Source organism: Heliangelus exortis, chromosome 6, assembly GCF_036169615.1.
Source record: "Heliangelus exortis chromosome 6, bHelExo1.hap1, whole genome shotgun sequence".
In the NCBI taxonomy this organism is placed as follows: Eukaryota; Metazoa; Chordata; class Aves; order Apodiformes; family Trochilidae; genus Heliangelus; species Heliangelus exortis.
Window position 1 is genome coordinate 24,324,882 of NC_092427.1, and position 25,703 is coordinate 24,350,584.

General features: G+C 40.4%; 1 protein-coding gene across 2 annotated transcripts; it reads right to left on the bottom strand.

Annotated features, from left to right (window-relative positions):
• Positions 1–10,101: 10,101 nt before the first annotated feature.
• RBM45 (RNA binding motif protein 45) lies at positions 10,102–23,006 on the bottom strand. 2 transcript variants are annotated; one of them, XM_071747241.1, is made up of 10 exons: positions 22,628–23,006; positions 21,015–21,137; positions 20,761–20,887; positions 19,400–19,510; positions 18,842–19,021; positions 17,781–17,910; positions 16,501–16,597; positions 15,984–16,147; positions 14,399–14,595; positions 10,102–11,059 (listed from the first exon to the last, which is right to left on the bottom strand). In XM_071747241.1, the coding sequence occupies exons 1-9, from the start codon at positions 22,904–22,906 to the stop codon at positions 14,403–14,405; spliced, it is 1,404 nt and encodes a 467-aa protein (XP_071603342.1). In that variant the 5' UTR covers positions 22,907–23,006; the 3' UTR covers positions 10,102–11,059; positions 14,399–14,402. The 2 variants fall into 2 exon arrangements, with proteins under 2 accessions (XP_071603342.1, XP_071603341.1); XM_071747240.1 differs by having other exon boundaries at positions 15,984–16,150; positions 22,628–23,005.
• Positions 23,007–25,703: the final 2,697 nt, after the last annotated feature.

Sequence of the window (25,703 nt, forward strand, 5' to 3'; positions counted from 1 at the left end):
GGTTACAAGACCCTGGCACTGAGTGCCACATCCAGTCTCTTTTTAAAAATCTCCAGGGACGGAGAATTCACTACTTCCCTGGGCAGTCCATTCCAGTGTTTGATCACCCTCTCTGTAAAGAAATTCTTTCTAATGTCCAACCTAAACCTCCCCTGGCACAACTTGAGACTGTGCCCTCTTGTCCTGCTGATAGTTGCCTGGGAAAAGAGACCAACCCCCACCTGGCTACAACCTCCTTTCAGGGAGTTGTAGGGAGTGATGAGGTCTCCTCTGAGCCTCCTCTTCTCCAGGCTGAACAGCCCCAGTTCCCTCAGCCTCACCACATAGGACTTGTGCTGGAGTCCCTTCACCAGCCCAGTTGCCCTCCTTTGGACCTGCTCCAGGACCTCAATATCCTTCCTGAACTGAGGGGCCCAGAACTGGACACAGGACTCGAGGTGTGGCCTCACCAGCGCTGAGTACAGGGGAAGAATCACTTCCTTGGACCTGCTGGCCACACTGTTCCTGATACAGGCCAGGATGCCGTTGGCCTTCTTGGCTACCTGGGCACACTGCTGGCTCATGTTCAGCTTCCTGTCAATCCAGACTCCCAGGCCCCTTTCTGCCTGGCTGCTCTCAGCCACTCTGTCCCCAGCCTGGAGCTCCCCATGGGGTTGTTGTGGCCAAAGTGCAGGACCCGGCACTTGGCCTTGTTGAACCTCATCCCATTGGAATCAGCCCAACTCTCCAGTCTGTCCAGGTCCCTCTGCAGAGCCCTCCTGCCTTCCAGCTGATCGACAGTTCCCCCCAGCTTAGTGTCATCTGCAGATTTGCTGATGATGGACTCAATCACCTCATCTAAATCACCAATAAAGATATTAAACAGAACTGGGCCCAACACTGATCCCTGGGGGGCACCACTAGTGACCGGCCGCCAACTGGATGCAGCACCTTTCACCACCACTCTCTGGGCCCAGCCCTCCAGCCAGCTCCAACCCAGCACAGAGTGCCCCTGTCCAAACTGTGGGCTGACAGCTTTTTCAGGAGAATGCTGTGGGAGACGGTGTCAAAGGCCTTGCTGAAGTCCAGGTCGACCCCATCCACAGCCTTCCCCTCATCCACGAGGCGGGTCACCTGATCATAAAAGGAGATCAGGTTGGTCAGACAGGACCTGCCCTTCCTAAACCCGTGCTGGCTGGGTCTGATCCCTTGTCCATCCTGTAGGTGCTGTGTGATTACACTGAGGATGATCTGTTCCATAACCCTGCCAGGCACTGAGGTCAGGCTGACGGGCCTGTAGTTTTCCGGGTTCTCCTTCCAGCCCTTTTTGTGGATTGGTGTGACATTCGCCAACTTCCAATCATCTGGGATGTCCCCAGTGAGCCAGGACTGTTGGTAGATGATAGAGAGAGGCTTGGCAAGCTCTTCTGCCAGCTCCCTCATCCCCCTTGGGTGGATCCCATCTGGTCCATAGACTTGTGGGGATCCAAGCAGCTCAGTAGGTCACTGACTGCTTCCTTCTGGATTGCAGGGGGGCTGTTCAGATTCTTGTTTCTTTCTACAAGCACCAGAAGTCAGCTGTCCTCAGGACAACCTGTCTTACTGTTGAAAACTGAGACAAAGAAGGTGTTAAATACCTCGGCCTTTTCTTCATCTAGGATAACTATATTCCCACCCATGTCCAGTAGAGAATGGAGGATTCCCCTGACCCTCATTTTGCTATTGATGTATCTGCAGAAAGACTTTTTGTTATCCTTCACAGAGGTAGTGAGACTCAGTTCAAGTTGTGCATTTGTCTCTCTAATTTTCTTTCCACACAACCTAAGTATATTCCTAAATTCTTCCTGAGTAGTTAGCCCTTTTTTACATAATCGGTAGGCTCTCTTCTTTACCCTAATTTCTTTCAAAATCTCCCTGTTCTGCCAGAGCGGTCGTCTTCCCCGCCGGCTCGCCTTTCGGCACACTGGGACAGCCTGCTCCTGTGCTTTCAAAACTTGCTTCTTGAAGTACGTCCATCTCTCCTGGACCCCTTTGTTTTCAAGGGCTGTTTCCCAGGGTACACTCCAAATCAGTCTTCTGAATAGGCCAAAATCTGCCCTCCAGAACTCCAACGTAGAGGTTTTATTGACGGCCCTCCTTGCATCCCTGAGTAATGGAAACTTTCGTGATCACTGTGTCCCAGACGTCCACCAACCTCCACATCTCCCACCAGCCCCTCTCTATTTGTGAACAGGAGGTCTAGTGGGGCTCCATCCCTGATAGGCTCATTTACCAGCTGGAGCAGGAAATTATCCTCTATACACTCTATGAATTTCCTAGACTGCCTCGTCTCTGCTGTGTGAAGTTCCCAGCAGACGTCCGGCAGGTTAAAGTCACCCACGAGAACAAGGGCTGACGATTTTGAAACATCTGCCAGTTGCTTGTAGAATAATTCATCACCCTCATCATCCTGACTGGGCAGTTTGTAACAGACTCCCACCAGGATATCAGCCCTGATTCTGATCCACAGGCACTCAACCTTATCGTTAATGACTTCAACTTCTACAGAGTCAAGAGACTCTCTAATACATAGAGCTACCCCTCCACCTCTCCTACCCTGCCTCTCCCTTCTGAAGAGCCTGTGGCCACCCATGGCAGCACTCCAGTCATGGGAGTCATCCCACCACGTTTCCGTGATAGCAACTACATCAGAGCTTTCCTGCTGCACAATGGCTTCCAGCTCCTCCTGTTTGTTGCCCATGCTGCGTGCATTGGTGTACATGCACTTCAGCTGGGCTGCTGATCTGGCTCTTAACTTGGGCTGTCCACCCTTGGGCTCCTTTCTGGAGAGCCTGGTTTCAACCCCATCCCCCTTCAAATCTAGTTTAAGGCCCTCCTTATCAGCCCCACCAACTTATAGGCTAGAGTCCTTTTGCCCTTGCTAGATAGATGAAGCCCATGGGGTTTGAAGAGACTAGGTTTGATGACATTTGGCCCATGGTCAAAAATCCCAAAGTTCCACTGGTGGCACCAATCCCTTAGCCACCTATTGATATGATAGGTTTTCCTGCTCCTCTCCTCATTCATCTCTGCTACTGCAGGTATTGAGGCAAACAACACCTGTGCTACTTGACCCATCAACTAAATGACCCAGTGCCTTGAAGTCCTTTTTGATTGCCTTAGTACTTCTTCCATTAATGTTATCGCTGCCAGCCTGGACTACCAACAGTGGATAATAATCAGAGGGCCGAATTAGGTGGGGGAGTCTCCGACTAATATCCCTCACCTGGGCCCCAGGAAGGCAGCAGACCTCCCTGTGGGATGGGTCCGGTCGACATATAGGGCCCTCAGTTCCCCACAGAAGGGAGCCACCAACTACAACTACCCTCCTTTTTTTCTCTGTAGCTATAGTTGTAACCCATGTGGTAAATTGGGGGGGGGGGCAAACAGGAGACCTTCCAGACAGATCTTTCTCCTGTGTATCCTCTGCCTGATTCTCTGAGTTCAGGGCCTCATATCTGTTCTCTAAGGGCACCTGGGGAGATGGTGGGGGTTGGGAGGGGATTCTTTTGCCTCTCCAATGAGGGACCTGCTTCCATTCCCTCCCATCCACCTGGTTTGCTCCAACTACCTGATGGCAGGAGGGGCGGGGCTTCACCGTCTCCTCCTGGACTTCTTTTAGATTAGAAAGGGTGCGACTCCACCAGTCAATTTCCCTTTCACTGTCCCTAATACTTCTTAGTCTCTCTGTCTCTTCCTTGAGCTCTGCCACCAGGCATAGCAAGTCGTTCACCTGCTCACATCGCACACAGACCCCACTCACACTGTCCTCTGGTGCTAACACGAGGCTCAGACACTCTACACAGCCAGAGGCCTGAACAGCTACATCCCTCTTGTTGTCCCTCTTAAGGGGTTCTCTCTGTGTGGACACACCCTGTGTCTTAACAGCAACAGGTTTTACTTTTTTGGAGACCATTGCTCCTTCAAGAGAGCTGGGAGATGGCTGTGCCCCTCCTGCCTGTGCGAACTGCCTTGCTAACTGCCCTGCCCCATTCCTGCTTGCTTGCCTGCTCCGGGTTGCCACGCTCCAGGTCACTGGTGCTCCTCGCAGCTCTTTATATCCCTCTCCGCAGTGCTGGGTGCCGCCCCCTTATCAGCTGATTGGCCTCACCTGAGACCACCAGCACAGGAGGAGAAAGGCAGAAAATGTTCATATCCCCCAGCACTACTATAGTAGAAGTGAACTGTGAATACAAGTGAATTCTATGGACTTCATTAAAAATTAAATATATCAGTGGCTCAAGAAACACTGTATGTTTTCACATGCCATTGCCTCTGACTTATGTTTTTTCTGGTTAAATATAACTTCACCCCTGCTATCCTTAAATATAACCAACAAATTGGGGGAGGATTCACTTTGCCCAGGATGAGGACAATAAAAATTCTGTTACTTAAAATAACTTTGAGCAATCTTCCAATTTTCTTTGTGAAGCTGCTTATAATGTTGACTTAAAAAAATATTCCCAGCATATATTTGCATTTCCAACAGAATTTTGATGTCCACATAATGGAATACACTCTGTTAACATTGTTCTGATTTCTTGAAATGACACCATAAAACATTACTCATTAGAACCTTCCAAAGACAGAACTCAGTCAGAAGAGCTGGATGAATTCCCAGGGTATCTTCTGCATGACCATGCTGAAGAGCTGTAAACACTTTCTCTATATTTAAGTAGGCTCTAGTCAGCAGTCAACTCTCCAGTCTTAGTAAAGTCCTGCAGATACTGTGTGCTAACAAATTATTTGAACGCTTTGCAGCTTCATGTTGGGTGAAGCCCCACCTTCCCAAGCCCCACAGAGTTTGCAGATCTTCAAGAAAAAATCCCAAGAGAGTTAGGGTTTGAGAGCAAGCTAAAGTAGATTAAAAAAAAGTCATATTAATATCATATTAATCAGACAATGTCAGGTATAGCTCAAAACCATGGCCCCAGTATTTATCAGAAACGTGGATTGTACAGTACTGAAGTGTTATCTTCAAGCTCTGATGTACGTTTACAAAGCACCAAGGACATAATGGTCATCATCCCTCCAAGCAGCTCCTCCTTAAAGTTTCGTTTAAAGCATTTTAAACGAGCAGAGAAAGCAGCTGAACTGTGGTTTGTGTTATGTTCAGCTGCACATTTCTCTTCACTCTCATACCCAGCAGTCACCTGACACAGAGCTGCCTCCTTTTGTCTCCACAGCTTCCACCTGAAGTTTTTCAAGGGTGAAACAGAAGGCCTGATCCTGCCTGTAAGCCAAGCTTCTGCTGATGTGCTCATCCCTGCCAAAAGCAGAGGCTGTGAATGAGCAATGCAATGTGCATTTGTGCTCTGAGTTTTCCACTGAACAAAACAGCTGCAGCTGGGGTTAGGCTGGCAGCACAAGGAACAGAACCCCAGAGATGGAGGAAAAATTACTCAGCCCCATAATGGCACTTACCAGAAATCACACATTTTTGAATAACAGATCTTGTTTTAAAAGTAATCCTGGTGCCATAATGTTCATTAGGTGCATATGAAATGTACACGGTGCATGATAATCGGTGTATTTTAAAACAGGAGAAATGAGACACAAGAGTGACATTGCTACAGATTGACATAAGGGCTTCTGTGATTCATTTGTGATAGATGTCCATCCAAAAGACTCCAAATCCCTACAACCAACCTCGTCTTAAAGCATTCAGCTTCCAGAGCACCACACTGCCCTTCACCTGTTCTAAGACATGAATCACTTGAATTGTCCTGCTTTTCCCAATGTATGAACTAACTTTGCCTCAGGAAACTTTCATGCCTTATCTCTTATTAGACTGTTTCCTATTTTATTGTGTCAAAAAAAATAGTTTTGTCCTTCTTATCTTATTTTTTCTTTGTTTTGTCCTTCTTTCATCTAGTCCCTGCTCATTATTTCATGCTTAATCTTTTACAAAGAAACTGCAAAATTGCTAAGAAATGGTATAAAGAGGTGATCTGTATGTGGTGTTTTCAGGTGTCTCACAGAAAGGTTTCACACTGGGCATGATACTTTTAAAACTATTTGGCTAATCCTGCATTTGGAAAACCATGAAAAACCTCTGGAACAGCAGGAAAGAAATCAGAAATAGACATGTGAGACTTGTGCAAGCAAAAGCATATCATTTGTATTTCAAAACTAAGAGACTACAAAGAAATTAATGGTTTTAAACAAATTCAGACATTACAGTCTGCTGTCTTCTCTTAAATCCCTTTAAAATTAATAGCTTCAATTACTTTTAATAATTTTAACTAATAATAAACCAAATCATATTAAAATATTCTATATTATGTTATTGAGATTGATACACCTTGAGATAACTATCTGTGAGAAAAACCCACAACCTTTTGGTTCAGAAATTCTATTAACAGGCTGGTTACCTCAGAAGAAGGTTAAGGTTTTCAGTAGCATTGATTTGGAGTTGCAGCCTCCCACTGCATATCCAGGCGACCAGTGACCTCTGCCGGAACAGGAGGATCGATCACCTCCCAACACTGCAAGCTCCAGCATCCCCCTTTGGCCCTTTGCTCTCATGATGTTCAATGGACTTAGCATCGCTAACGCTTCTTTCATTTATATTTTTTTCTCCAGTTTATTTGAGATAAAATTTACCAGTTCAGCTACAGTTCAAATCTGACATTCTGTGAAAAATTTGAGCAGGCTTTGACAAAGTTTTAAGTGAATGCTTAACAAATAAAGACATAAAGGTTAGAAAAATGGTATGGTGGCAATATGAAATGAATAGTTTTGCTGAACTGGAGATGCACACATAATTGCATTTTGTTCTCACCTTCCACAGGTTTCACTTAGAGATGATTATTCCTTCCTTTGTCTCTCACTCATTGCTACAGCAATTGAAAAAGCAGAGGTGCCTGGCATTGCAGACACTAAATGGTATCTCTCTAGACAGACCAGAAATAACATGACAGAGTACCCTGAGGCAGAAAATGAACCATTAACAGGAAAATAGGAAGGATGCGAAGGAAATCCAACTCCACTGTGCAGTGCAAACTTGGGCTCTGCCCCCATATGAGGCACTCTTAGTAGTAGTTGTACCACCAGATAAAAAGGTCTCAGGTAGGAGACCAGGACTTGAGGAAGGGAACTACGTACAATCGCCAACTCACAGATCACATTCTGAATACCCATCCCTCTTGAGAACAGCTTTTTTTTTTTTTTTTTTTTTTTCCCCCCCCCACATAATGATCAGAAATACTCTAATGTAGATATTCTGGCAACATAAGCAAATCGCTGTCTTTCTCCAGTTACACACACACACACAGAATGCTCCTCTGCTGACCAAGTGCTTCTGACTTAATAATAGGTAACAGAATTTCTACTAGATGTCATTTAGCATAATGCATGAAATCTGTATTATCTCATAACCAAAAGGTAGAAAAGCTTTGTTCAATGACAACAGAAAAAGAAATGGCTGATGGACACAGCTGAAATCAAGTAACTCACAAATAAGCATACTAAATTCTACTTACCAACATTAAAGCATTATTACTGCAGAACAACCCCCCCCCCAAAAAAAAAAAAAGTGTGCAATTTTAATCAACACACAAACCCCCAGAGCAAAAATAGTAAACATGACACAGGTTTTTTTCCAGTACACTCAGCTCATCCCCTCAGCAGATTTTTCTTGCCAATTAAATGACCTAGAAAAGCAGCATGCCAACTGCTTATCAGTAGTGCTGAATAACAATTTAAACATGGAGTGACAAATATCATACCCAATCAAAGGTGCTAGGGGACTTTAAAATAGCAGAATCTACACAAACTGTTTTTTAACTGGAAAAAAACTAGTACATCAGTGCTTCCAGGAAATACTCTAAGGACGGTGAGTAAGGATTTTGCTGTTAAGGACCTTCTAGAAAACAGCTTGCAGACTTGTTTCTTAAAGTATCCCAAAATCACAGTGCTGAAAACAGGGAAATTTCTTTCAAGTTCCAGACCAATTCTGTTTAGTTAAGATGTGATGGAACAAGCAGGCAAAAGAGTTCTGTAGCTGGAAGTAGGAGTGCATACAGAGCACCGTTCTGCCATGCCCAGGGCAGTGCAGTGGTTCACTATCCCCATAGACACACAGTAACAAAAACAGAATTGAGAACAATTAGCAAAGGGCAATGTTCTTTCTACTCTGTAATATTACTTCAGGTTGTAAAGGGTATTTCTTAGCCGTCTGCGAATGTTTAATGTTTGCTCAGGTAGCCGTTAGAATAATTTTAACAGATGATTCTTCTTCCCCATCTTGATGGCCAAACTCACACACCAGTCACTTGATTTTTGAGTGCTTACACTCCTGTGGGTGTTTACATCCCCTAAACATACAGGCATCCATGTCACACTGGGTTGGAGACTGTGACGTAGGAGATACTAATCTAAAATCCCAATTTAAGCACATATATAAGATTTTTCACTGACTATCCAGAGATTCTCAGCATTGCAGCCAGCACCTAAATAACATATTATTCTATACTTTAATGCATTCTCTTCAGTAAAGCAAAGACCATAAGTATCTGTACACTGAAATTGTGCTTGTGCTGGCACAGCACAGCACCTGTTGTAGGCTGTGTTTTAGCTTACTGCTAACATGCAGATACACCACATCATACACTTCCAGCAGCACAAGAGCATGGTGCTTCTGTCATGCCTGTACAGCAGGACTTACGCTCACTAAAAATACTGGACTTACAGCACATGTACACTGCACAGGCTATAAAGATGGTGCCTGATGGTGAACGAGTTTTGGACCTATGCCAACAACATCAGAATTATTTTCCCTGAGCCAACACACAGTCCTAAATCCTACTCAAATTTGTGGCGAGGACAATGAAAATAAACAACAACAAAAAAAAATCTGAGCCCCAAACAGGACTTTTCCAGAGGAATTCCAAAGAAATCACAACACCCCTCACAAGGAATCTCTGGAAAAGAGTCAGAGATAGGATCCCATTCTCCAGCTACAACCATAAGCCTCTTTTGTTCACTATGCAATTTCCAACATCTACAACAAGTCAGGCAGGAATTTTACATCTTTAACCGCTCAGCTCTGATTCAATTTTGGCCTTTGTGATGAATAAAAACTGCTCAAGTAAAAAAGGTGCTGGTGAGACACTAAGGACTGCATAATAACACCTGCAAGGGGGACAGAGAGAAGCAAAAGGTTTCTGAGCCAACCTTTACTCTGCAACTTCCTCATATTTAAGCATTTGAATTCTAATGTTCTTTTAGCATAAGAAATAACACTGCTTTGTGGCTTTTTAAATAATTGCCTAAAATGTAACTTTCTGAACCAATGGCAATGACAGTGGTCATTCTCATATACCCTCTCAACATGTTTTAAAATCTGTGCTGCGTAAGTACACTGTATTTAAATGTTCTAATTGATTAATTTGATAAGTGAAAACATGACATTACTAGATGACTAATTAGGTTTGCATTCTAGAATTATTTTAAAGCTGACTGTATAGCACAGAATGATAACATAAGTTTTAAGTAAGCTTAACTTCCAGTTAAAAGATTGTATCAAAGGCTGTGCTCTTCTACTCCTTCCTTTTCACTCCCTTTTCACACACCAGGGGTACTGCACATCTTTTGCTGCTGTAAAACAATGGAGAAATATTAAAAAGGGTTGCACCCACAGCTGTCAGCTACTTTCAACTAGAGGTATTTCTCAAAACCTTCCCTCCTTCTCTTTGAAAAATAAAGAAAACAAAAAAAGAAGGCCAGCTTTTGTAGGTAAAAGCTTAAATTAAGAGAAACACAAGAAAAAGCCACCAATTAGAAGATGCTGTGCTTCTGCACATTGCCTATTGCACTGGCTGCATCTCCTCTGAAGCCCAGGTCACTAGCCCATGCCAGGTAAATAAGAGATTCTCACCTTTCCACCTGCATTCTCACCCTTATTTTCCTATGGGCTAGGGAAATCTTCCTGAAGGTGCTAAGTGACATAAGAAGTTATAGGGTGCTCCACCATCTCCCCATATCAATGATGAAAGGACCAGGACTGGAGATGCTGGGAGGGCAGGATGTGCCCAAGAGCATGCTTGTCTTCCAGTGTGCATACAACTAGAATTGATCAAATTTATCTGTATAAATTATTTTAATAACCACAATATTTTCAATTCAACAAGCAGTACCCAGGAATACATGGAAGAGTACTTGGCATTTAAAGATTATCTGTACAACTTATTCAAACTATCTTCATTTACTCTTCATCAAAACCGAAATCCTCTTCATCCTGCCAAGATGCTGAATTGTCCAATTTTTATTTAAACATGCACTGAAAGCTTCTTAAAAAAACAACAACAAAACGACAACAAAAAAACACAAACAAAAAAAAAAACAACCCTCCCACACTCAAATGCCATACTTCCCCCACAGTTACAACCAAAAGACCTCAGGATAAGAAAGGATAAATACAAAGAGTTCTGGTATTCTGACCCACAGTCAAATGTCCTTTGCATTAAACAGCATTAAAGCATAATTAATACTTTTTGGCCCAAATCAACAAATATCTAAGAAAGTACTCGAATCCTTTTCTTGATTACAGCTGTTTCTTGAATCTAGCTTAACAGTGTCAGGTTTGTCAGCAGTTTTTGAAGCAGTTATTTAATTTGCTTTAGATTTACTATTGTACTTAATGCAGTTTGGACCACATGAAATGTCTTCTATATGAGCAGTTATAATCTCAATCATTATCAATTATCAATTAACTAGTCAAGCCACAAAATGCTGACTACTTTATTTCCCCCATCACTCTAATTTCCATTTTTAGAGAACAAATTTAGTTAAACATGAGAGAGATTTCTGTAATACAAGATTATAGTCTACAACAAGAACAACCACCATTTTACAATTTTTAAGGTCTAGATAATTTTCAGAACTGTACGGCCGCATTTTCAAAACTGGAAATTGCTAGATATATAAAGAGATTATCAACTAAGTAAAAATTAAAAAAAGCAGTCACTGTCCACAGGAACCATGTCTAGTCACGTTTTCAGTCAGTCAGCTAGCTGAGGGTCATGTCATTATCTAGTTTCTGTAGAAAAAACACAAGTACAAAAACAGTATCAAAAAGCAATGTACCCATTTTTATTTAAAATTTATATATTACAAACCGTAACTGTTACACCATATAAATAAGGCTTTAAACATATTTAGAATAATTATATTTATTTTTTTATGTCCATCTCTAGCTTTTAAAGAAAAACTTTTCTGACCAGTGCTTGACAGCAGGCAATTTTTATGCAGTATACTGTTGATACAAAATAGTTAATTTTTTTTAATTCTGCAGTATATTTTAACTAAGATACAATTACTTTTCAAAAAGAAATTAACTGTTATAAATACACATTAAAATTCATTATTTTAACAAAGTTTTAACTGAAAAAAACCAATGCTAACTAAATCAGTGATGCAGGACTGTTTCAGGAAAATAATAAAAAGCAATGATAGTCAAGTGTTTAAGGGCAGAATAACTTTTTTTTCAACCTGGTAGCGAAATAATTATTAAAAAAACCCACAAACCTATCAAACATTTTTGGAGGGGGGAAACCTGGAATGAACCCCTTTTTATTGTGGGTTATGTCCAATCAGCAATGATTTCTAATGCTCTGCATTTCTAATACAGTGCTAGTTAGAAGCTCAGTTTTCTAAGGACTACTTGAAAGCCTCATGAAGAGCATAGCAGAGGGAAGGAATGTGCTTGGCAGGTTTTTTCACATTGGGGGTGTTTTTTGCGGGGGGGATGGTGTTTAAATAGAATATTACATTACAAGGAAGAGATTAGTTGTATTTCCACAGTACATTCTTCTGAAAGAAAACAAATTCTTTCCCTTCTCTTTTATTTCTGTGTGATGTAATTGACACACCAGGCATCAGACAAATGCAGTGAGGTTCTCATGAAAATGTGTGGAGAGAACTGGTCAACACTAAGGGAGCTCCTGCTCCTAGAAACAGCCTCCAAATGCACACTTAGTTGTCTTCCCAAGCCAACAGTGAAGCTACATCTAAGCAAATGGTTTGATTATTTCAACTATAACACTTACCTAGATAGAGGGGAAAGTCTCACTCCTCAAAAAAAAAAAAAACCCAAAACAAAACAAACAACTTACATTAGAACTTACAGTTAAGAGAACCTGATCTGTATTCCTATAATTTCTCTGCTACTTTAACTACTGATACAAATAAGAAAATACTTGTTGACATGTAGGAGAGTGAGAACATGCAAAATTCATTAGATGGGTTAGTTTGGTATGTTGATACAAACTTATTTAGTTTCTCCTGATAAACAAAGGTTGTTGTAAGAGACCTTATGATCAGAAATTTACATTGCAAATGAATTATCAGTAGCACATTTATTATCATAAAATATTTTAAGAAACCATCTTGTAAATTATATTTTTAAAATTACTGACATCAGAAAATTGAAAAAAAACTTCAATTCAGATAAAAACTACATTTAAATAAATATTTAAATTAATTATTCAATTGAATTAAATTTAGCTTCACATAGAGCCCACAGATTTCACAGATACTATCATAGCTGTTAGTCAGAGAACCCTGTAGAGAACAGACTATTGCAGAAATCCAGTCACCTTGCCAGAGATAAGAGACAAGAAATGCAACAGAACTTTAGAAAGGATATTTTTTTAAGATCCAAGAACTTCTCAACGTGGAAACTCAGAAATTTTACCTAAGATTATTTTTTCCAGCTAAAACTCAAAAAGAAAATTCAGCATTCTCACATTAAAAACCAGAGAGAATAATTCCATTCCCTTACACACTTAACTGTGCTTGTGTATGTATGAAAAAAAAGAATGAGCTAGTTTTAGCTTGATGTTTGAAAGAGAACCTCCCAGTCTTTTCAGTCTTATCTTTGTTAAAAACCAAAGAAACAAGTACAGATGAATCATCTTTCTAATTTAGGATGCATATTGTATCTACGCTTTTCTAGTAAGAAGTAGTCAAGACAGACCTGGTATAAGATTATACTTTGTATCAGTTTTTCCTGTAGTGACCAAGACACTGGATTTTTGTAATCAAAAGTAAAAGTCTCTGTAAAAACAAACAAAACCTTTGTACAAAGATAAGAGCCTGGGTACAAGTTACTTAAAAGTGCATTCACCAGAGCTGCTGATGAAAAGAAGTTACACATGAGTTTTAGCTACAATTCAGTGCAGAATATCAGAAATCCATCTTTTCAAAAAATCAAGTTGTATGTAAACAAAGGCCACCTTTAGTAACTGCTGCTTATCAGAAGAAAATTAAAGTTCTTAGGAAAAAAGGGCTAAAATAATATTATGGGCAAAATCTTTCTTGGCCTTTGTAACTCCTGGGCCACAAGGAGATCTACACAAAGAAAGGTACAAGGAGCAAAATTCAGATGTAAAACGTTGACGTAAAGAGTCAGGATTTCATGTGGTGTTTCTGAACAAGTTAAAGCAGAACTGAACTACATGTCCCCATATAGAGATAATATGGCTACTGTAATTATTTTATAGCTACAACAGTATTTGGAAGTTATTTTGTAGAAAGCAGGACTTGCCTTTCCTCTCCTAACAGTATTTCCCTTCTGGTGATAGTCCTAATGTTAAAAATAAATAAATAAATAAAAACATCATTCAAATCAAAACAATGTTTTGAATGAAAAAGTGAATTTTGGTCCCTGTAAAACTCTAGGAGCATAGCCATCTTGCTTAGGCCACAAGCCTCAACTAATAAACTCTCAAACTAATTATCTAAAATATATACCTTATTCCCTCCACAACAGGCTTTACAAATATTTTCTTCACTGCATTCCACCTATATCTGCTGTCTAAGAATAGAGATGACCCAAATATACCAAACATTCCATTTCACCTGACAACCTTCCCTGTCCTCCACCGGTTCTTTTTTATTTAATGCTTTCCCTTCTCTGCCCTTCAAGGACTGAGCTCTGCATCTTTACCCAGTGCTACTGCAAGGGCATGTGCTTTTAATGAAATAAAGACACACACAAGCTGATCTCAGTTTCAGTGTTTATTTTTGAGTTCTCTTTTTCATAATTAACCAATATTCTTTTGTACATAGTGAATACTTCTGTCAGTGTCTAGATCGATGTTAATCAACCGGTTCATTTTTGTTAAAAAATTTTAAAAATAGATTTTTACTAAAACAAAGTGTATGTGTGCATATATAAGCATACACACACCCATATGTATGTATACAGACATACATATAACAAATGATATTTTATTTGTTGTTTATTTGTTGTTGGCTAAAAATAGATTTCACGTTTCTTGTTACATGTTCATATCTAACTTAAAAATGTTTTACTTATTACCATTTCAAGTAGTTGAAACTTCAATTCAAGTAATAGCTCAGACTGGGTACTCACCTGCTCAGTAAGTTCTCTGACGTTTGTTAGATTCTTCTGTAGGGGAGTCTGCCAATCTTACTTTGAGCCTGACACCATTCACGATCTTGCCATGTAATGCAGTTATGGCATCACTGGCGCTTGCTCTGTCTGCAAATTTTGCATAGCCCACATTTTTCCCAGCCACAAGGTAAACTTTTATCAAGTGTCCAAAACGACTAGAAAAAAAAAAAAAAATTATAGGTTTTGTTGCAACACTGATACCAAGTATGCAATCTGAAGAATATATGATTTGAAGTATGCATGATTTGGTAGCTGCAAAAGCTTTATTCTCATAGATATGCTGTATTTTCTTATGCTGCCCTCCTACAAAACTCCCAGTTATCAAAACACCCTTACCTAGAATTACAGATAGAATAGAAATAACACCAAAAGCTCACAGGCTATGTTTTCTATGAAGCATTACAACAGAATCACAAGCACCAGTGGACTATCTCTCACTTACAACAATATGTGATCAATACTATAGTCCCCAAACAGTAAATGGCATTCAAAAAAATCCCACAAAAACAAAACAACAAAAAAATTTTTCAAAACCAACGCAACGCAAAGGCAGAATTTTAGAGGATAAACTTGCATCTCACTTAAATGAGCTTGTGCAGTTGTGATTCATCTCTGAAAAGGTCTCAATGAAATGACTCAGAAAGCAAGCACTAAAGCCTTAGAGGAAACCCCAGATTTCCAAGTCCCCAGATCTCCAGATTCCTGGAGAGTTCCTCAAAAACATTTTCAAAAAATAAGGTCTGTTTGCTTCATATTGAATTTATACAAGTGTCATGATTACTGTGCTTAGCCTTTTTCTTCTCCAGCATCTGGTTAAGAAAATCCACTATATCAAATAGGTACAATTTTAAATTCCACACAATGCACAGGTTTTTTCCCCCTCCTATTTTGGAAAATCTTTGGCTCTCCAAAGATTAACTGCACATACTAGCTATTAGTAGAGGGAAGTGTTGCCTTTTCTTCAAGAGTATACTAAAAAGAAATAATAAAAAATATTAGAGAACAGAGGAACTATAGATTTGTTTTAAAGATGTCAAAAATTGTGTCTCAGCTGCCTCTTAAGGAAGCTAGCTGCTGCAAGAACAGATGAAAAAGTATCAGTGAGATTCAAACCATCAAAATACCTCAGGATACCTCAGAAAAAAAACCCCACACACTTTCCTTAAGCTACTGTGGAAATTTATCAAAATACTTAAATTCCTTATAAAAATATATGCAAAAAAAATTCCAGATAGACAAGTTTATAGGAACAGGAAGCATTTTTTGGTTAAAGAGAGACTGGGCATTTTACTTCAGATTACACTTACCAATAATAAAGCTGCTGTACCAAAGCCACCACATCTTTGTTTCAATATGCATTGTTATACATTTATTTCCAAAAATAACTGTTATCTGCTGGTCACAGTACCTATTGATGCCTCTACACTGTCTTTTCTAGAAAGAGTTTTCATTATGTCAATCTGTATTTTCAACATTTGATTTAAATATTTCACGGTTGTTTTTTTTTTAGTTCAAGAAAACTTGTTTGCAAGTGGAGTCTTACCAGAACACGTCCTCCAATACATTTACAGGTAAAGGATGAGGATGAAAAAGTATGAAAAGCCTTTCCTTCACACAAGTGTCAGGTGGAACTTTTTTTTTGTGTGGTGGGAGTACAGCATCTGTTTGGGGCTGAAGTAACGGTGAGCCTGAAGTTCCTCCAAATGCCTGCTAAGACAGGAAAAAAAATGCAGCTATAAATAAACCAATGAGGGGAAAAAAGATATTTTCCCACATTTAAAGTTTTTGTTTCTATCGCAGAACATACACAGGCTTCACTAGTTTTCATCTTAATTAATTAGTTTACCCTGGTTATTTCACCAAATTGGACAACAAATCTAAGTAAGGGACTTATCCCCTTTACAGGGAATAAACATGTACAAACAATGCAGAGGTACATCTTAAACATATAGCACCTAAAACAGTTACAGGGAAAAGAGAGTAGTGTTCCTTATTGACCTATCTAAAGTTTATTACAACAATTCAGAAGACTATTAACAGTATCCATTATATTAACTTACAGGAGGTGTCCTATACTGCTGAACAATTGCATTGTTATTCCGCAACACCGATGACACATGTGCTGTTACCAGCTGTGTTGCCATTTTTCTGATGAGACTGCAAGCAGAAGTGATCATTAACTATTTTAGAGAAAGAGCTAAATTACAAAAATCTTAAATTCCACAAAAGAAAACAAGTTTTAAGGCACATCTAACATCTGGAAATTTGTAAACTCATGTAGATAACAAAAATCAAGTCAGGCTTTCATGATACTAGAAATGGTCTGAACGTATGCATGCTAGCTGCAACTCATTGACAACACATATTTCTACATACAGAGTTACAAAACTCTTATTTGCTTTTTTTTAATACTCTAGGGGAAAAAAAAAAAGATTAAAAAGCTAACTCTACAAAGCCCACTACATTTTGTGAAAGATGCCTGAAAGGCAGAAGGGATAGAAAAACATCACCTATTTCAATAAAGATCACACAGATTCAATTCAGAAGTCAGAATATTATTACAGAAATCTTACTTCCATATTTCATTTTCCAGTAAGTTTTCCTTATTCTGTTGGAGAGTAAGAAAGAGTAATTGCACTTTTTGCATAGATTCACAGCCTGTGTTGTAGGACCATGAAACAGCATGAATTATTAAAGAATTAAGGACATTGTTTGCAAGTATAGCTTCAATTATTTATTTTTTAGTCTAGATTAGGCATTCAACTCTGAAGTTAATCTCCCCATTTCCCTTCTTTACTGTCCTTATTCATATCCCAGGATAAGTTTGACATGAACTAGAATCCTTTAGGATGAAACTAAGACAAAATATGTACTGCAGGAACATAAACTGCTCCATCTTGTAATGAACATTCAAACTACAGGACACGAGAGATGAGCAAAGCAAAACCTGAAGTTCTTCATGCAGTGGGGATATCAGATCATCAGCATCCAACAGTTTTCACTACATAAGTACTTCATAAAGGTGACATTAGCAGTACCATAAAGTCAACCAACAATCAAGTAGATAAATCCATTTCTAACACAAAAACCTCAAATTCAGCCTTGTTACATATTACAGAGACATTTTCAAAGATTCTTTCCAAATCAAACATTTTCTAATATATCTGAAGAACATATATTTAAATCTTTTCTTTATTACGTCTTTATTATAGGCTACTAAGTTTCAAAAGGCTTATTCTAAACTATTTATGTGTCATATGCCACAGCAACACTGCTGTTAGTTCTTCTCTTAAAAAAATATTAGCCTTACAACTTTTGATCCCAGTGTAGTGGTACTTACTCTGAGCTATCACTCCCATCTTCTAGAAAAATGACAGTTAATCGATTTCCAGGAGGATACTCAAACCCGTGTAATTTATACTTGGCGTATATAGCTGATGCAGCAGTACTGTACTGAATCACAGCATACCCTACAAATACAGCACACAGTTTCAGAATTATAGGGTTAAGTCATAAGATCAGACTATGCTCACATCAAGTGAAGATTAAACTGTGCATTAGTCATGCATGATACGAAGTTCTGAAGTCTTTTTACCACAATGTTAGTGAAGACAAAAAAAAGCGGTATTTGTGAAGAAAACTTCAGTGGAACTAGGTAGTGACAAGTCAGCTATATTTACGCTAACTTGAAAAGCTGGAAATAAAGAGAAACACAAGTAAAAACACATCTTGAGATGTGTGGAGATGTAATTCTTCCCTGATCCTGAATTAAAACCAAAACCATATACAGTTTCACTGCAATTTTCCCATCAACAGTGATTAAAAATACTGTAAAGTTACTCTGTAGCTCTCAAAATCATTTCCATTTCAAGTTTCTCCAGGAGGAGAGCTCTTCCACATTTTTCTCAACAATAGCAAGATTACAAGAAGACTAAACAAAAACAATCCTTTCTATACAAAGCATTATCTGGTTTGGAATCATTTAATTTCATTTACTGCTTCTACAACAGACATACACACCTCTTTTTCAAGGTGAAATCTCAGAAGATCTGTTTAGAGAATATTAAAACTAGATACCTAATAGTTTTAAAAGATTTCCTTTTTATTCTGCCCAAAACTATTAACTTATCTTGCTCAAAAAATTCACTTAGCATGGTTTTGATTCTGTCCTTCTTGGGGTTCTATTATCTGAAAATAAAACATATTGAAGGCTACCTGTAAATACGGGATAAAAAAAAAAAAATTAAAAAATTGGGTTTATACATCAGTAATTGCAGCAGCCACTGATATACCTAGGACACTAATTCTTTCCTGCAAGTCTACTGTATTTGGCACTACAAACTAAATCAAGTAAAATTAAGATGCACTTCCTGAATATGAAAAATTTGTACATTTACTTACCACTATTGGTATGAGGATCTCGCTGAACATCACAATATTCCAGTCCTGGGACTAGATCAAAAAGGGCAAACAGCTGCTCTTGGATCAAGGGAAGCCGTGAGACCACTGACAGACGTTTGGAGACCAACTCTTGAATTCTGCTTTCATTTTTTTCAAAGCTACAAAACTCTGGCTGCCCGCCTCAATAATAAATATAAAAATAAATAATTCAGGTCATCACACTAGCATGTCTTAATTTCATATATATTATTCATTCAACTTCTAAAAGTAATCTAAGTCTATACTAAAATATACTAAAAGTAACGTGTCTATACATATACTAAAAGTAACATGTCTATTTCACCAGTGTAGGTCAGGTGACTTGGCCAACTACAACAAAGTGAGTCATAAAAACACAGAAATTAAATGCCTGTCTCATTCCTGACTCTAACACTCAATCTACTCAGTTTAAGTGTTGACCTAAGCCTCCATTATCTTCCCTTCTTCCAAACTGCGTTCTTACTTTCTTATCATACTCAACACTACAAATTTATTTTATTATGAAAAGCTGTTACTTACAAAATGGAAGCATATTTCCTCTTGGTTCTTGCCTTGTGTTACTGCTATAATACTCATGTTCAAAGGACTCAGATGACTTATTTTTAGGTTCAGCCAAAATGGCCCTGTAGCCTGAAAGAAATGACCACACATATAGAAACACATCAGCACATTGGAATTACCTGACCAGTTCTGCATTCTATAAGTACTATATTTAAAACATATTATTCAGAAATCCAGTAAGGGCTAGCTGTAGGAAAATAATTAATCTATAGCTATTGAAGTCTTCTATAATAATTGTGTGAAAGTTAACAACCTACATGTAAAACTACTCCTACTCGCAAATTAAGTCAATTTCTGGGAGAGTTACTGAGCACTGGAACAGACTGTCCAGGGAGCGTGTGGAGTCTCCATCCTTAGAGATATTCAAAAGTTGTCTGGACATGGTTCTGGGCAACACTGGTGCCCAGGTAATCCTGCCTGAGCAGGGGCATTGGGCAAGAGGACTTCCAGAGATGACCTTCCAACCTCAACAATTCCGTGATTCAGAGGTGCTGCAGAGGCTTCACAGCACCTTATGTACATTTTGCACTGATCTAGGTTTTACTTTCATTCAAATACTATGTATTACTCTTAGGCTATCCAACTAATTTCATTTTAACAGAGCAAAACATAAATAACATTTTACTGCTAAATAACCTCCAACACATATTCCTATGCAAAATTTATCACAAATACAATTTCATTAGAATCACTTATGATAGATACAGCATAGAACTACTATGTACGTTAATGGAAGAAAGAAGCACACGAGAACAACAAAAAACAACTACATCCATGTACCAAATTATTTTGTATTTGTGATTAAGTGAATCACAAATGAGCAGGAGGCCACACTGGAAAGCCACTGTCAGGTTTTCCCAAAAGCCTTTCTTCTCCTGGATGACCAATACACCATGCACTTCAGTCCCTGACCACCTTGGTGGCCTTCTACCAGACTCACTAAAATTCATTAACACTGGTACTAGAGCATAAATGGCAGATGGTGGGGTCATAAAACAGTCTTTCATTGATGATGTAAATTGAAAACAAACTTCAATTGGGATGAATTTGTTCTGAAATAAATTCATGTAATGCATGAAACTCTGTATCCATTTCCAAACTCTTCACTGATTTTAATCATACTTTGGTCCTGCAAGAATGCTATAATGTGACCACTCTCGATAATGTTAATAATACTGGGATTTTATTTGCAATAGAGCTTTGTCTCAAGATGTGTTTAAAGCATAAACAATTTGCCTTAAAATAAAACCAAAAATTAAAATGTACACTAGTGATACATTTATTGTAAAAAACTTTAAAGAATGAAAACAAATTCTTACTTCGATCACATTCTTCAATTGCTCGAGCAGCTTGTGATGGTTTTAAATATCTCACATAGCCCAAACCTTTACTTTCTCCAGTAGTCTTGTTTTTGATAATGCTGCAATATTCAATGTCTCCATACATCTAAAAAAATTTAAATTGTATTAATTCACAATATTTAAAATGCGTGAAATATCTATGTGTTAAGCCCCTCTGATAAATTAAAAACATGACAACTTTTAATAACAACTAAAAAACAGTGAATCAATACCTTAAACTTTTCCCGCAGATCTTCCTCTGTGTAGGTTTTTGGTATCATAACAAAGATTCGTGTGAGCTCCTCATCTTCAACATCTCGGTGGCTTCCAGAAGCTCTTGACTGTGCAATGAACACCTACCAAAACAATTAGACAGGCATTAATTACTAGAGAAGGGGTCTTAACTATATATAAATAAGCGAGAAAAATAGTTTAACAACTCTATTTTTCACATAAACTAGCTTCCTAATATGGGGGGAAAGCCCACAACAAAACAGACCTCTGGCAAGAGACACATCTGTGACAAGAGGCCTAACAAATATACTTAAACCCCAAATGGTTTCTCAGACAGGGCAGGGGTCACCAGAAGTCTTCACCGAGGTTATAAGGAATGGTCAGGAATATCAGAGCCTGATTCCGCAGCTCTGCCAATGCCACAGGCAGCAACCAGTGCAGCGGGCCTGGTAAAAGAGCAGTAACAAGAGAGCCTAGAAGCTTAAGAAAGTTTTGCTACTGCAGCTCACTACTCAGCTGGGGCAAAGACTGCACACGTAGTGCTCTGTGTGGATCATAACTTGACACATGTAACTGTTCAAATCTTTTTTAATTACTGAAATTGATTTAATCTCAAAAGTGCACCCCAGAAGACAACCAGGTAAAAAACCCTAAAAAAATAAACCAAAAACCAAACAAATAAAAAATCCCCAACTAATTAAAAAAAAACAAACAACCTTCAAAGTAAGCCTCTTATACAAAAGCAGCAGCTGATTTCACAGAGCTATTATATTAATTTTCTGATGGTCATGCAGGGGAATAAAGAATACAACTCTGATCTTTTGGCTCCTAGTAACAAGTTTTTCAGAAAAGATTTTACTGACTCAATTGCTTTTTCAAATGAGACACATGGAATCTTCCTTCTCTGTTCAAAAGCACTCATATCTTCTCAGTACTTGGGGAATAGGAAAACAATTCAAGAGATTGGAAGCTGCCAGTGAGCTATAGATTAAGAAAAACAAAACAAACTAAACAAAACGAAACATAAATGGTCCTGAAAAAAATTGCATAACATACAAAAATCAACATGAAATTCCCGTAAAGACAGCTTTATTTATCCACCTCAATCTTGCTTACAACGCTTAAAACATATTGTCTAAGAACACCTCAGAGATTTACCCAACATAAAAAAAAAAAAAGCGCTAGTTTCCAGTTTCCATGTTCTGCATTTTCCCCAGGCCTGTTCCAGCTTATGCCTCGCGTGGGAGCCCCAGGCCAGTGCGGAACCCACTGCAGCCCCTGCCGAAGAGAACTGCCAAGGGTGACAGCATCAACACCAGCAGCCGGCCGGCCGCTCTCCGCCTGCCGCCAAGCCGGGTGGGCACCTCGCCGCGGGCTCCCCGGGCTTGCTCCGGGCAGAGCTCCGCCACCGGCCGTCCCCGCAGCCCGCCCCCGCGGAGGGGCTTCCCGTTGCGCCCACGTAGATAGAAAAGCGGCAAACTCGGGGCAGCGGCCGAGGCCTCCGCGGTCGCCATGCTGGGACATGAGCGGAGGACACCCCGTCAGAGCCCGCTCGCTCGTCCCCGGCTCCGCTCCCCGGCAGGAAGTGGGCAGTGCAGCCCGGCAGCGGTACCTTAATGGGTTTGGTGTCTGGGACCAGACTGCGGCCGTGCATCTCCTCCATAGCCCGGCAGGCCTGCGAGCTGCGGGCAAACTTGATGAAGGCGATGCCGCGGGACTCGTTGGTGCGCTTGTCCCGCAGCAGCCAGATGTTCTGGATATCCCCGAAGGGGGAGAAGCGTTCCCGAATCAGCGCCTCGCTGGTGTCCTTGCCCAGCACCACGAACACGCGGCTGTTGGGCGGCTCGTCCAGGCACTCGGCCGAAAGGCGGAAACCGCTGCTCTCCTCCATAGCGGGGCCGCCGGGGACAGCTGCCTTACCTTGGGCGCCGGCGAGGAGCAACCACGGCTCCCTCTCCGGCGGGGAGACAACATGACATCCGCCTCTCCCGCGCCGGCCCTGCCCCTTCCTCCTCCCTGCTTCCACTCAGGGCCGTGGTCTTGCCTGCAGGGCTAGGACCTTTAGACGTGCTGTGCGGCGTGCCCTGCTGCCCGGAAGAAGGATTGTTCGGAAAGAGAGCCTCCGGGACTGCCCAGAGCATCGGCGTGCATACCCTGGAGGAAACTGCCCGGGAGCGAGTGACTGAAGAGAGATGAATCGAGGGTGGGTGCCGAGGAGAGGCGCTCCGGGGTTCCCCTCTGTCCTGACAGTGCACGGCCATGGGCGGTGTCAGAGCCACCGAACGGAATCGGTACTCCGGAGGCCCCGGGGCCACCCCTGCGCAGGCACGGCCACCCAAAGTTATGACTCAAAACATCACAATCAGTGGGTTAGGGCTGGAATGTGATGTCTCTTCAAGCAGTGAACTCTACACTTATTTTTTCCCAACTCCTGACAGTCTTTTTCCTGGCATGATGGGGCTGCAATGCTACTTGGTTTGAAAAACAAGACTTCTGGAATGGGGAAGGTGCCTGCAGAGGGAGGTTAGCACTGCCTGGGGCACTTTGACACTGGGGTGTGTGTGTTTCTCCAGCTACTGGGATGGTTGGCACAGCAGTGGACATGAGCCCGACGGCAGCCTCACAGGCACCTCTCTCCTCTGTCCATGCCATTGCCCCTGTATTGTGAATGTGTCCTGACAGGCGCTGGAAGAGGAGCTGAATTTTACAATTCTGAAGACATTCTAGGTCTAGATATTTTACCAATATTTTGCACACCAGACCAGAAGGTATTCAGGTTTTCTAGAACTTTGTATTATCAATCGCCAGGTTTTATTTCTGTTTTAATCTTAAGAGTGCTTTTAGATTTTGTTTGCTGGTCACCACCCTCTGCTGGCCTTGTGGTGTGCTGCAGTTTTTTGCTGGGAACACTTGCCTCAATACTGTCACCTATTAGTAAGCCATGTCTTGTCCTGTGTTTTTCATACAGAGTCTTGAAAAGCTGTGGAACATATACAAATTGAAATCAGTTCTGTGTAGGTTTAATTTGGTTTATTTATATTATTTGAATATAAATAATATTATATATCAAGCTATTCATTACAAATATAGTCCTCAGTTTTTCTTTTTCTGATTAGAATTGTCTGACTTGTATTGTTCTGTGATTTCTAGGAAACATTTTGTGACACTCACTTTATAATAGGACTTCCTTCATGCAAAGCATCATCAGCATATATTAACTATTTTTTCTCATTTCAAATTTGATGAACAAATCATACAGATGTTAGTACAAGTTTGTAAAAGAAAGCCAAAAAAAGGGATATTGAAACCCTCTTTACACAATGGGAAGAGTAAGCTCTGGAGGACACAAGAGAAATTTGAACATGTCATTTCAGTAATCTTAAGTACAGAAGTAGGCTTCTGTTGACAGAGACAGGTTTTAGCAGGGTTAAAAGGAAACACTAATGTTTTTTTAACTTCTGTCAAGAGATTCAAGGAACTGACCATTGACAACCCTTTTCCTAATGCCCTTCAATGGAGCAAATGAACAAATTTCATGTCAATCTCTAGATGGTCATTCTCAAAAACTGTATAAAATTTAAGTTGGATAGTGGAATGACAAAGATACTTATTTAATTCAAAAGTAGTTAGTATTTGTATGTGAAGTGATACAAGAAGGTGAAGAAAAAACTGAGGTACTTAATGAATTCTTTGCCTCAGTCTTGCCTGGGGCAGATGAGATGCACCCAAGAGTGCTGAAAGAGCTGGTGGGGATGCTTACCAAGCCACTTCCCCTCATTTATCAGCAGTCCTGGCTGACTGGAGAGGCACCAGCAGATTGGAAATAAGTCAATGTAACCCCCATATATAAGAAGGGATGGGAGGATGATCTAGGAAATTAAAGGATGATTAGTTTGAGACTGGTACTGGGGAAGCTGCTGGAACAGCCCATCCTTGAGTACATGGTGTATGCTGGTGCATATGGTATGTGGTGCATGCAGGACAAATAGGTGATCAGGCCCAGTCAGCATGGGTTAATGAAAGGCAGGTCCTGTTTGACTAAAAGGACCTTCTGTGTTTGATCTTCTATGACAGGGTGACCCACTTATTTGACAAGGGAAAGACCTCACTGATTTGCAGCTGTCTCAAACGAGCAATTTAAAATGAATAGCCCTGGCTTGGGTGGAGGACCTGGCTGGCCAGAGCTGAGCAGGGGGTGACACTTCGGGATGTGGTAAGACCTGCTGGGTGGAGACTACTCTTCTTCTCTGAGCGCCTTCAATGCTAGGACATCCCTCCAGGCTGAGCCACCTTGATTGTACTTGCGAAGTACCTGGATAAGGGGGCTGGTGCAGAGCAAGAATGACACCAGGAAGAAGATAAGAACTGATGACTGGGTGGAGACTACTCCCCTTTCCTGAGGGCCAACCTTCAATGCTGGGATGCCCCTGGAGTCACAATTATGTACCTGGCTAAAGTGGCTGGAAGAGAGGAAGATAAGAATTGATGAGTGGGTGGAGGACTGTTGGGAGATTTTTGGAAGAAAATGGACATGTGAGCAATCCTGACTAATTAGCTTTAGCCAGAGTGAGCTAAGGGCCTTGAGGCCCAGCTGCAAGGTTATTAAAAGATCAGCTATGTGCAAAAGATAAGGGAGTTGGCAGCAGCAAAGAAGAATACCAGGATGGGAAGGCATCGAATAGACAGCA

Coding starts and splice junctions, on each gene's coding strand:
- RBM45 (XM_071747240.1), bottom strand. CDS start 22,906: ATGGAGGAGAGCAGCGGTTTCCGCCTTTCGGCCGAGTGCCTGGACGAG. Junction 16,598..17,780: donor GATGGGAGTGATAGCTCAGA/GTAAGTACCACT, acceptor TTCTGCTTGCAG/TCTCATCAGAAAAATGGCAA. Junction 16,151..16,500: donor AGCAGTATAGGACACCTCCT/GTAAGTTAATAT, acceptor TTCCTGTCTTAG/CAGGCATTTGGAGGAACTTC.